At 39.0% G+C, this 13,029-nt stretch overlaps 1 protein-coding gene across 1 annotated transcript in view; it reads left to right on the top strand.

The window, feature by feature from the left end:
• Nucleotides 1-13,029, top strand: part of UBAP2 (ubiquitin associated protein 2) — a 95,388-nt gene that overhangs the window by 33,806 nt on the left and 48,553 nt on the right. The window contains exons 7-8 of the mRNA XM_030466905.1: nt 7,465-7,519; nt 8,688-8,791. Of these exons, the coding sequence (XP_030322765.1) occupies nt 7,465-7,519; nt 8,688-8,791 (159 nt within the window). The remainder of the gene's footprint in view (nt 1-7,464; nt 7,520-8,687; nt 8,792-13,029) is intronic.

Below are 13,029 nucleotides of genomic sequence, written 5' to 3'. Positions count from 1 at the left end.
ACACAATGTCTTTCTCTAGTTTCATCTGCCTGCTCAGACTAGGGTTATACTACTGGCTGCCTTCAAAAGGAAGATTTGCTGGACTTCACTGTAAAACAACCTAATTTAAAAAAATTGTATGCACTGAAAATAGCAGAAATTAGATTGATGCTGAGCTAATGCTGATGATGAGCTGATGAGCTAATGCTTTATTGATGGGGAAAAAACTGGTACTGAGCATTTCAGCTGTGGTCCTGTAGGCACTAGCTTTGTTGTGCAGTAGATCTTCAGTTAATGGTGGTGTGACATTCTTTGTGACTTTGTAGAATACCAGGTACACAGTATATGATTGTTGGTATGCAGGACATCAAGAATTTGAAGTAGATACACCTTATTGACTCATTAACAGAAAGCAAAAATACATCACCAGTTGTGTTTCAGGGGACATTCCACCTGGAATTGCTTTGCTCTTAATTTTGGCTTGCTAAACTGTGGGTGTCAACTTTGGCTTGTGAATAAGTTCTTTTCAGAACCGAAGTTTTTCAATTACCTCAGATATTAGAAGTACTATAATGGTGATCAACAGTTTTTGCTTCAAAGTGATTATATTTGTGTGTTTGTATTGCGAGGATTTGTAACTGCCTGGAATGGAATCACTAAAGAATATGATTGTCTTCAGTCATCTCTGGAAATATTTCCTCATTTGTGTTTTAATCAGCTGCAGTAATATACTGACAGACTTTACGGGCAATTTTTTTTTTTAATGTAGTTGGTTATTTATTATTTTTATTTTGTCACATCTTCAATTTTATGTGCAGGTCTGGTTTCCCACTGTCCTGCACTCCATGTTGAAAGGGATGCAGTATGGGTAAAAAAGTTTTTTGAAGGTAATGGGAAGACTACATTTAAAATGGGGTGAGGGGGACAAGCAGACTAAGACTTCTCTGCCTGCATAAGAGAGGGCTGAGTGCATGGTAGGGATGTGTAAAATATCTGTGGGGAAAGCCCTGGGGGGAAATCAATTAATCATTCCAAACAATTACACAAAGGAGGGAATATGAAATGAAATTGGTAGGTTACAGGTTCAAAGTGAACTTACAGAGCTTGTTCTTCATGCATTGAGTTAATCTGAGGAATTCCTTTTAGTAGGATGTGAGTTCTGAAAATGTACACATAAAGATACTTGCTGTCTTTTTTTTTTTGAAGATTAAATTGACAAGAAATGGAAAAACTGTTGAGGGTTTTGATGCATATAAATTATTTCTGGTGGAGGAACTTTGAGCCACAAATCATTGAAGACCAGGAAAGTGTCCTGAGAAACTTCACTGTGGTTTCAGATTATGTACTCTTCCCCAGATATCTAATTGACCATAACTGAGAATGGAATGGCAGGTAGATAAACTTTTGGACTTTTTTAAACATAGAGATTGTTAGAGATTCACGTGCAGCAATTCTCTTGGTTTGCCAGGTGAAAATGGCTTTGTCACTTCTGCTTCTTCATCTTTTTCTCTTCATTCTTCCAGAGCTATATAAACATTCCATAAGTGTGGATGCTCCCAGGGAATTTTTTTTCTAACAAAACAGAAATAAAAATGAAGGGGAAAACCATTGTGTTTTAATCTTGGATTTACACAGCATGACAGGGAGCCTTTCGAAGTCTTGTTTTTTTCCACTGGCTGTCTAAGTGTCCTGGTTTGGGCCAGGATTAAGGTGATTTTCTGTCTTGTAATTTTGCTTCCAGCTAAGTTTCTTGTAGGTAGCTGCGCTTGCTGAAATTAACAGCAAGTTTCTCAGACAGTGTCTGCTTCTGGGACTGGTAACACTCCATGTTTATAGTTAACAGCTATAGACTGGTGTGCAGAACCAAGGACACTGCTCAGTTCTGAGGAACATTTTGCCCTCCAGAAGGAGAAGGAGTAAAATGGTCACACCTGCAACCCTCCCTTATGGAGGAACAGACAAGATAAATGACCAAAATTGACCAAACAGGGTATTCCATCCCATACACATCATACTCAGTATAAATCTGAGGGATCCCGAGGCTCAAACCCCTTCTTGCTTCCCCTTCTTCCCCTGTCCCTGTTTGCTTGGGCATCCTGGGAGGATTCCCTCCTTTTCTCTGCCCGTGCTCCTGATCCATGCCAGCCCATATCTGTGTGTTCCTGCCTCCAGCTCCCAACTGCTCCCAGCTCCAGGAGTCCAGCCTGGACTTTTCCAGGGCTGCCCTGCAGACTCGGTGGTGACGTGAGAGTTATTGGGGGGAAGGAGGAAGGAAGGTGGTATCAATTTTCGTGTATATTTGTATATATTTTGTAACTTTTTTTCCTACTTACCATTACTGTTTCATTAAAGCTGTGTGGTTTAGTTTCCAGCCCATGTCTCTCTCCCTTACTCTCTCTCCTTTCTTTATCAGGGAGGGGGATCAATAGAGAGCATCTGGCATTCAGTTTAATTTTGTAAACCTCTGACTATAGTCCAGCTTTTAGTCTGGGTGTCTTTTTTTTTTTTTTTTTTTAAACAAAACCACATCTCTTAGATTAAAAGTATCCTATCCCTGAAGAAATTGAGCTTCTGTAACCAGAATTGCATGTATAAAATGTTCTTGTTTTAAAAGTTTAGTACGGTTGGCACAGGATGTATTTTGGATTTCCTTTGCCAGTACTGGTACAAATGTTGATTTTTCTAAAACATGATTGTAGAGCAGACCTTCTAGAGGTCACATTCTGAAGTCTGTTTAGTTTCATTGTAGTTGGCTCTGCATTGTTTAAGAAGCTCTATATGTGGTAATTACTTTTTGTGTTGAGATTTAGTATGTTATTTATTTTATTTAAATGTAACTTTAAGTTGAATTTTTTCTGCATAGGCTTTAAGTATGGCTCCTAGAGTACATGCAGTGTGTAAGACTGATCCAGCACTTCTAGCTTGATGATGGCTAATAAGACAGTAGTGTTTTGAATTAATAAGTATAACTTCAGTGTTTTTTTCTGGTAGTATGGAAACCCTCGAAACAAACTTACAAAGTGATAAGGAGGCTAAGTATAGTATGGGTTAAGCCTCTGTCTCTGGGCGTCTGCTGTCTCTGCATTTCCAGAGTGCAGACCAGGGCTGTTCTGTTACTGTGTAGTCAGATAAGCACAAATGTAGGGTGCTGCCTGTCCTTCCAGTCAGCATTTCCTTTTCCTTTCAGATCTTTTTAGGCTCTTATCCTTAAAGTGTCTTGACCTAATTTAAAGCTGTCAGTGTGAAAATCTGGGTTTTGAAATAAAGCTACTTGTGCTGGAAGCTCAGCAAACTGGATTTTCTACAGAGTAGGCTATTAAGTTAATGGGCTGGGCCCATCGAGCTGTGGTGCTATACACTTTTCTCATGCTCCCACTCAGCATACATTTGTTTTGGGGGAAGGAATGTTGTGAGTGAGATGAATGATTCCTTCTGTGCATGGATGTCAGCAGAATGATGACTCGAATGTGTGATTATGATTGTTCTGAACTCCCAGTGGTTTTTAGTGGAAACAGAAAATCTCTCAGCCTGCCTGGGTGTTACTGCTTTCTAGAACTTGTTCCAGAAATGCAAGTTGGGTAAGTGATGGCTAATGTGAACCCTAGTTAACAGAGAGAGATGTGTTGGAGAGCAGGAGAAACCTCCCAGCATTACACAGTTAAACTGTTACAATGCTAAAGGAAACAAAAACATGTTTCAGGTAGTTAAAAGTTTCCAGTGGTGTTAGACAGGGGTGTTGATTGGAATGGATTTAAACTTCCCCAGTCCTGGTTTCCTGGAACAGAAATGAGTAAGCAGTGCTGCCTTCATACTTTAGCCTGTTTGTAGGCTGAGATTAAAGGAATGTAAAGACAAATAAGAGGGTTTATATGGGACAGGGCAGTAATTTTAGTCTTTGCCTGATGTCTGATGTTCACTTTTGTGTTTCACATGCTGATTGACTGTAAGAAAACTAAGGAACTCTGCTTAGACTGACTGGAAGATTTCATGAGCTGCTGCTAAATCATTTGTTCTCTTCTTATGGGTAGATAAAAATGTTAATAGGAGAATTTCTGAATGTGACTTATCGGAAAGAAATTTCTTTTTTTTTTAAACATTGTGATCTAAACCATATATACACATGTTTTTAATGTCACAGCTGTACATCTTTGTGTTACAAGCATAAACCAGCATTCCTGCCAGGAAGTACTGGTCCTGTCTCTTTCTGGTGCATTTGAACTGTATCAGAGGACTGATCTAAGTTTAACCAAGACAAAAAAGGAAGAAAGGGACAGGCAGGTTGATAGCTGGAGACAACAAGTATTTGAGTGGCTTGTCCTCATGGAAAGGTGACTCGTTTTCTGGCATTTAGAAGGGGATTTGTTTGGAGAAATGATCCAGAAGTGCGTTAACAATTTTATTTTCTGATGGTGTTTTTGCACTCTTTCACTGGTATGTGCAAAACTGCCAGTACAGCAAAGAGAACAGAGCCTACTGGAGAGGAAGCCCCTGGTTGCAGTACTAATTTAAATGGGTTTAAGTTATTGTGGGACTGCATGCCCAGAATTTGGGTCCCTGCCCTGAACTGTGGTATGGAGCCCCATTTGCTCACTCACATTTTAGTCACTGTCAAAAAGCATCAGAAGTTTGCAAATATTTGATAGTTGCTTTATGACAAACTTCTCTGTCTTCAAAGGCTGTGCCTTCTAATTGTTTTAAGGCCTTATTTTAATTTCAGCAGAGAGAAGTAACTTTCTTAGCAGGAGAATTTAAGACTATGTTAGTCATTTGGTTGTGCCAAACTGGATATTAGCCCTTCCTACTGGCACCTTGCTTGAATGACCATGGTGTATGAGATTCCCTGATTAAATTATTTTCAATGGTGAGTACTTACTGTCCCATCTTCTGAGTTAGTTCTTCCTATGTGTCTTTTCTAGCTTTGAATTAATGTTTTCTGTAGCACCACTGGTTTGGTACTGCCCTTTTTTCTGCATTAGAATGCTTTTTGTTGCAATTGTTGATTAAACTTAATTTCAGTTTTTACAGAAGACATGGACAGAGCTTTACGAAGTTAAGGGAATCCACTTGAAACTCAAGTCCAGGATTGACTTTCAAAGTGATTTGTTAGAAGAAAACCCTTGCTGACTATTCTAGGACTTCAGGAACAACACAGTCTCATTCTAGCAATTTCTAAAATTTTTAGAGGCTCTTACTGCTGCTGTTAGTCTGTTTATTGTATCTGTGCTGTTATGTCATCTTGCATATGCCTTGCTTGCTAAACCTTGGTCTCCCACTTAATATCTTAAGGTTATTCTTTCAGACTTTTGCACTTGGGAGGTTGTAGAGAACTGTAAAAATCTAGTAGATTTTTCTTTACTAAAATCAATTTGTACTTTCACGCTAGCTATTCCAGCTAATCACTCTGTACCTACTGTCCACCTCACTCAAAATATTTCTGCTTGATTGTTTCTGTGGTTTGCATCTCCCTATTGGTTTTGTAGCTGAGCTTGTCAAAAACATGACTGCTCTCTCTTCAGTTCATCGTTGTTAAATGGTGATTAATGCTATACTGGTAACTGTAGAAAGTAAGTTTATTACAAAAATAACCCCTAAAGTTTCCCCAAGTAAACCTGTTTATCTGGTTCTACTCTTAAAACAGTATTTACTTTTTTACTGCAGAAAGATAATCTGGAGAGCACTGACCTCTCTGTTTCTGAGAGCCACTACCTCAATATGCCATGGATTAACTTCCCAGATTTTAGGCTGGCAAAAAAAGGGAAGAGCAGTGGGATGGGTATAGTGAGGAAGGAGGTTCAGAGGCCAAGTAATGATCAGTTGGCTACAGCAGGGTCTGGAGTACTTGTTTATGGCAAAGGAAAGAAAACAGCTTAATGTGAAGAAGGGTGGCATTGCTGGGTTGCAGCTGTTGTTACCTCTTTTCTAACCTGTGTGTCTTCTCTCCACCCAAAGGGGAAAAATAGAACAAAGAGGGGAAAATAACAGAGATAGCAGGGTCTACCCAGCCTAGAGTCAGGGTTCGGTTCTTCTGTGTTGTCCCAGGAAAATTCTGTATGTTGCTAGATGGGAATCTTTCCTCTGCATGATTCCATAGTTCTTCTATAGGTAGTAGTTGTCATCTTGTTATAGGATATGGGTAAACTCTTCATCAAAATACGGGTAAAAGTGTCCTGGTATTTTGATGTTATAAGTAGTCCTTGAAAATGTAGGTAGGAGACATTTTAGAGGTCCAGAAGTGTCTTTTAACACTTGGACAGTGAACTTGGGCAATGGGAAGAGTGGTGATGGAGGGAAAGGAAAGTCATTAAAGCAGGAACTTCCTAAGCTGATTTTTCCATGCTGCTCTTATTCAGTTTAGATGGCCCCTTGAAAATAAGGGGCAATTTTGATTCAAATTCAAACAACATTTCATGGGTAATTCTGAACTTTAGACAGCGTGTTGGTGAATTAGGATTAGAATTTTTGCACTCTTAAACTTGTAGTTGCTTGATGGCTTAAAATTACCACATAGTTTTGTCCTTAAAATAAGCATATCTTTGTTCTCATTGTGCAGCTGTTGACCTCCTTCTGTTCTTGTAACACAAAATAGTAGTCTTCCTCAAAAAACCTCAACAAGCTCGAAAATGCTGATACTGAGATCCAAAGAAAGAAAAAAATTTGATGTTGCAATATGCTTCATGTAAAAAATTATTTCTGCCAGTTTACATAGACATGTGCTTTATGGATAATTAAATAGCACAAAAATTTTCATGCATTGTTTGCAGTCTGCAACATACAAAAATAAATACATGTACTGTATCTAGAAGCCTGTAAACTGAGTCTGGTAACCAGAATTGGAGGTGAAAAAAGTTTGCTGCTTTTTAAATAGAAGTGAATATTCCTGTGGGTGGTGGTAACACGGAAATTGTTTGAGTCATTTGAATTGTTTAATTTTCTTGTCTGTAACTGTGATTAAGGGGGAAGCAGAAGAGATGTTGCACATTGGTGGGAGCACAGAAGAGTAGGGGTGGACAGGGATGTTGTCAGGGAAGAAAACAAATGGAGTGTTCTAACTTCTTCCTCACAGACAAGGAGTGACAGGAAATTTCTTGAGAAATCAGGGTATGCAGGGAGGCTAGGATTCTAGAGCATCTTAGGCCAGAGTGAGAAAGTAGAGACAAAATTTTGAACAATGTCTGATGATTTGGCAATATCAGTCTGATGTGGAATGGATCTTTATGTCAGTCTGGTTCTTGACATCTGGAGCTACACTCAGTAGATACAAAGAAGAAAGGAAAGAATTGCAAGTCCTACTGAAGTGCAGTCATAGATGAACTGGGGCTTAATTGCCTGGGTTAGGGAAACCAATTCTCCTGTGAGAAAATTTGGGAAGTAAATTGCTATTTAAGTATGGTAGTTTTGTTCCTCAAACATCGTATTTTCTAATGTGACAGACTAGTGATTGGTGGCTCCTCTGCTGTTGCTGTTAAATGGTGTTTTCTCTCCTAGGGTTTGGACGTGGCAGAGGGAGAGGAGCGGGGAGGTTTTCAGCCCAAGGCATGGGGTAAGAAACATGCAGAGTACAGATTGTGGCAAGGATCAAATTCAGTGGTAATATTAATTGATAATATTGCCACTATGTATTAATGTTGGTGTATGTGTGATAAACAAATATGGGTTCAAAAATTTAAAAATCTGTTAGATGAATAATGGATTTTTTTGTCTTAAATCAGTACTTCTAACTAGATCTACCTATGCAAACCTAATATATGCTCAGTATCTCAGACTTGGAGAACCCATTTGTACCTGTCGGTAGCAGCCACATAGTGCCTTGGAGGCTGAAAGTTCTGAGTGGTCCACATAGTCCTAGCTCACTTTAAAAATGGATCTGTTTCAGCATAGTGTAGAACATGCAAGCTCTTTATAAAACCAAAAGTTCAACAGCTGTGAAGTTTCTCCTGGTTTTGAGCTTTTATGCTTGAGCTGTTTGGACATACATGGACCCTAAAACAGAATCAAAAGAAGTTACTCACCAGCTCCAGAGTTTCTTCTCAGTTTTATTGGAATAACTTACTTTATGGAAGTTAGCCAACACTATTTTCACTCAGTATTTGCCTCTAGTGACATGTCAAGTAATATCAGTGATGTCATGATGAACAGAAGGCTCATTCTACTTCTCTAATAATCCCTCTTGTTCATACTTGCAGACTATAAACCAACCACGTTTTTCTTCATTAATCCCTTTTCACCTCTTAGCTGCATCTGTATGTTTCAGCATTGGTGTCAGGAGTGCATTCTGAAATAATCTTCCTGATGTTTCGACTCCTGTCCTGCGCTGGTCTGGGGCTCTGAAAGGACATGATTCTGGTTTCTCATCAGTCAGCTAACTGCTGAGAAACTGGCAGCCGAGAGGGCTTTATTGTTGTGCAAATAAACTAATGATTTATGATATTAGGAAGAGTAGGAATGCTGTTAACTGCTTCTTTCAGGCACAGTTTCTCTGTGGTGAATCTTTTTTCCCGTCTCTTCACTTTTTTTTCTCCTCTTCTTCTCCCTTTTTTATCTGTGTCTTTTCATAGAGGAAAAATTTTGTTTGACACCAAAACTATCAAGATAAATTATGTGGAAATTGAGATGTTAAATCTAGTACAACTTCAGCTACAAATTATGGCACTTGTGTTCAATGAATGACCCATGTGTTCTCTTCCATTTCTTAACTTTTAAAACTCTAGGACATTTAACCCCGCAGACTATACGGAGTCTTCTGCCACTGATGGCTTTGGGACAAAATCAGAGATTTGGGAGACTGGTCAGAATGATGGAGATGATGGAACTGGTAAGATGCTTCAAGAAGTGGAAGGATTGGAATGAAGATCTGTAGCAAATTGCGGGGAGAATATCCATTCTGTTAGCGTTTAGTTAACTACTGGAGTTGTGAATACATCTCACATGACACAGTGCATTTTTATAGCTTATCTCCTACCTGTGTGCAGAGCACATGCTGTAGTCTGAGTACCTCTCTGCTTAGAATGAAAGAAAGGCAATTTGCAATTTTTAAATTTTAGTACTAACAATCCCTTGAGTGACAAAGGGATTGGAAGAGTTATTGGAAGAACCTTGTATGTGAAGAACTATTTAGATATGTTAAGTCCTTCTTAAGAGTTCACCTAATGTAGTTAAGGAGTATGACTGACTAAAAGGGCATGTTCCATGGACTTTAGATAGTGGGGTGTGAATATCTAAGCAGAAAAAGAAGAAAAAGAAGACAAAAACTTTTAACAAATAATGGATCCACTCAGTGACGCTGGGATGACTTTGGAAACCCCACCTGGACAATGCAGGAATGTAAGGATGTGAGTCTTTGGCATGGAGGAGAGTTCCAAGATCTGCCACCATTGAAGAGAAGAATTATTCACTAAAGCATGAGTAGGTACTTCAGTGGAAGCCAAAAGAGCAGCCTGCTTGTCTGAAGATAGAGGCAGCCATGAAGTTTCAAGTGTGAAGTAAGCATTCCCACCTAAAGGCAAGAGACAGACAAAACTTGGAAAGGAACCTCTTTCCATGGTGATTAAGAAATGGAGAAAGTGACTGCTTGTCACTGGGAAAATGAGCGACCTTGCTGCTTACCATGTTCTGTGACAGGTGATGAAGACAAAGGAAACCATTTGTCATAGTAGAGAAGTTCTTGTTTCTTACTGTCCACACTTTGGAACCGCTGAGCAACGGGATATTTATTCTTTTTAAACCCCTGCAAAGGGTAATTTTTCTGATCTCTTCAGTGCTGAAACCTTCTCAGATTATTTTTTTATCAGCCCCTGTGTCATGTGTGGGAGGAAAAGACTCAAGGCCAGGGCATGCTCTATTGAGCTCTGCTGTGACCTGCTTGAGATGCAGCTTTCATACAAGCCATTTTTTACTTCACCAGAGAAGACAAAAGGAGGCTTAGAGTTTAGGAGGACTTATTAGGCAGCTGTCTTGTCACTGAGTGCCTTCTTAGGCCAGTGTGGGAGAGTGGCCCTGGGTGTATGAATGGTTGTTGAAAGAGTGCTCTTTTGCCCTATATGGCACCTTTCCATTGAATTACTTCTAAACTGACTTGGTGTTGTAGTGCTAAGAGAAATTCACTTTTTACTTTCACTCATGTTTCACTCAAACAAGTTTATGAAATAACAACTTAGAAGGACACCTAATGACTTGAAAATTCCCCTAAGAATACTGATGCTCTTGTTTGCTAAATGGTAGCAGAGGACAGGGTATGTTGTCAAAAATAGAAGTTCAAGAAAAGACTTGGAAGAAAGATGTGAGGACCAGAAGTAAAAAATTCACTGGTTAGTTGTAAATGAATGCAACTGTAAGGCTGCAGCTTACAAATGACATTGACTTGTGCTCTGCTTCCCCAGGGAGCTCCAGCGTTTTGTATGATGCTCTGTGCTAGCTCTGGGTACCTTCATGTACCTTCCCTTTTGCAACCTCTGCTCCTTCTTGTAGGCATCTCCTCAGCCTTCAGTAGTGGAAGAATTCTGCACAGGAATAAGAGTATCTTGGTATGGCTGTCTGTTCCCTGAAGGGTATGAGTGTGTCTACATGAGAGGTTTACTGCTAAACAGACAGAATGTTGGAAATCTAAAGTGTAGTAGTTGACATCTGGAACTTCTTTTTGGATGTCAAGCATGGGGTGGTTGTTAGGCTATGTCTCTGGAAGAAGAAGGTGTGAGAAGGCATTTGGGAATTCTCTCTTGCCTCATGAAGTAAGTGGCTCCTAGGGCTATGAGTGAGTGAGTGAGTGTCATTGTGGGATGTTCCTGCAAAATCATTTGGTTGGTAGAAATTTAAAATAACCCAGTTTACAGTGAATGTTGATTCTGGTACCTTTTTGCTGCTAATCATAATTTGCTTTCAGTGCAAATGGAAAAGGCAGTGTGACTGACAAAAAAAAAAGTCTCTATGTATGTCTATAGGAAGAGTGTTTTATTTTGCAGTATTTCTTCTTCAGACAAGTGGTAGAAATCTCTGAAATAGGTGTCTGAAAAAAAAGTATACTTTAAAATTGATTCCTTCAGTTTTGTCCAAGTGGGAAGGACTTCAAACAGTGAGATGGTTTCAAATTCATCTTGAGGATTATTAAAGGAGGCTGCAGCTGGGGTAGCTGTTTCCAAGCAGAAGAGAGGGTCCTGGGAAGGACGATGGAAGCAGTGGTAGTGGGAAAAAGTGGCATTGAGGGTGTGGGGCTGGAAGCAGGTCGTACTGCTGGTGATTTGTCTTGTTAATCACTAATACCAGTTTTCAATTTGTTTGTTTGCTTTTTACTTTTCACATTAGTTTAGAGTGTTGTCTTAGGTACAAATCAACAGTCCCAATAATGAGCAAGTTAACAACGTGGAGTTCCTAAAAGATTTGAATGAGGGTGATATATAAGGGTGGAAATGCATAAAACCTCCGTTGTGCTAGTGAAGAATGTCAGATAAGGCTATAAACAGAGGAAGGGCAGGATGGAAATCCCCCTCTTTATTCTTCATTACCCAGTCCCATTTCATCTTTCATCTAAAAAGAAAGAAAACAAAGTGAACTTGGAAAATTAGTGTCTTTCATTTGTAATTGTTTTTAAAATGAGGCAACTGGGCAGCTACCTGGAGAACCAAAACCAGTTTGCTCATAAAAATGTTTTCTGAAGGCATCATGCAAATATAAACTTTGTGTGGAGTTCTGAGTATTTACTAAATGTTATCTCTTTAAGCCAGTGCTGGGAAATTACCAGAATCATAATTTTCAATTAAAAAGAAACATACTCTTTATTTCAAACATGTAGGTGCCCACGCATATTTGCTTAAAGCGCTCTAGAACCTGTTGTGCTGACTAGTTGCAGATTCCAGAGAAATTGCAGTAGCCTGAATGAAAGTTGTATCTATCTGTACCATGATGTGATCCTATAGATAAGTTTGCTGGTTCTGCTGAGGGAAGGTTTAGTGTCATTGATTGAAATAAGAAGAGAGTATAGGACAAATCTGTAATGGTTCATAACATTTAATTGAATTATATTCCAAATAATTCAGCATCAGTTTCCTTTCATCCTAATTTTTGTAGAATTAAAGTGCAACTGAAAGGCAAATAGAAGGTACAGCTGGGAGGGAGCAAGAAGACCAGTCCTCATCTGAAAGGGAATAAACTTGAACAGTGTGATGAGTATCTCCTTAAAGGCATGCAGAGTGTTCAGTCTCTTCTCTCTCTTGTGATGCACGTGGCAGTGGGAGATCCTAAGTGACAAATCATAGCAGTTCTTATAAATTGTGTTGGAATTGATCACTTCCCAAAATAGGTTATAAGCATGACCTATATTCTGTTAATTTACTGGTACTCCTACTTTCATAGGGTTTCATAAATATATAAGAAAACCTTCGTTATCTTAGTTATAAGCCACCTTAAATGATTCAACTGAAGAATGACAAGAAACAGCGTTACTCTGGTGGGGAAGGGCTTGTGTAGCTTAGTAGTTACAAGGAAGTTAGTTTTGTTGTTACAAGGAAGTTGTTTTGGTTTTGTTGGTGTTTTGTTTGTTTTTCTTTTTTTTTTTTAAGGAAACCTTGCAAGTACACCAAAATAAAAATTGAGGGGCTAATACCTATGGTAGCTTATTCAAAAAAGGCAAAAAACCAAATAGTGTGACACGAAGTGATAAAAATAGCTGAAGACCTTGCAAAAGCATATCATATACATTTTATTGGCTTCTTTTTAAAAATGAGCTTGTTAATAAGGGAAACAGGAGAAAGTCACAGATAGCCATTGAAGTGGAAGCTGGTGTGACAAGGATCCTTGAAAACACAAAAAATAATTTCAGTGGAAAACAGAGAACTCTTAAGTTGTGATCCTTTGTGAGGCTGGGTGTTAAATGTTGTGACAAGGGTATATGGAGTAATGCCAAGGTGAATTTTGGATTAAAAGGCAATAGATGTGCTTGTGCAATCCAGCTTAGACTCTCATGAACAGGAGGAAGGTGTTAGCAAACTGGATTTAATGTAGAGAAGAACAGTAAAATAACTGCTGCTGGAAGGACTGAGTGCAAGGTAGGGTTCTAGTAAG

This window comes from Calypte anna, chromosome Z (assembly GCF_003957555.1).
Source record: "Calypte anna isolate BGI_N300 chromosome Z, bCalAnn1_v1.p, whole genome shotgun sequence".
Taxonomy (NCBI): Eukaryota; Metazoa; Chordata; class Aves; order Apodiformes; family Trochilidae; genus Calypte; species Calypte anna.
The sequence above is the reverse complement of the archived record's forward strand: the minus strand, read 5'-3'. Positions and strand labels throughout refer to the sequence as shown.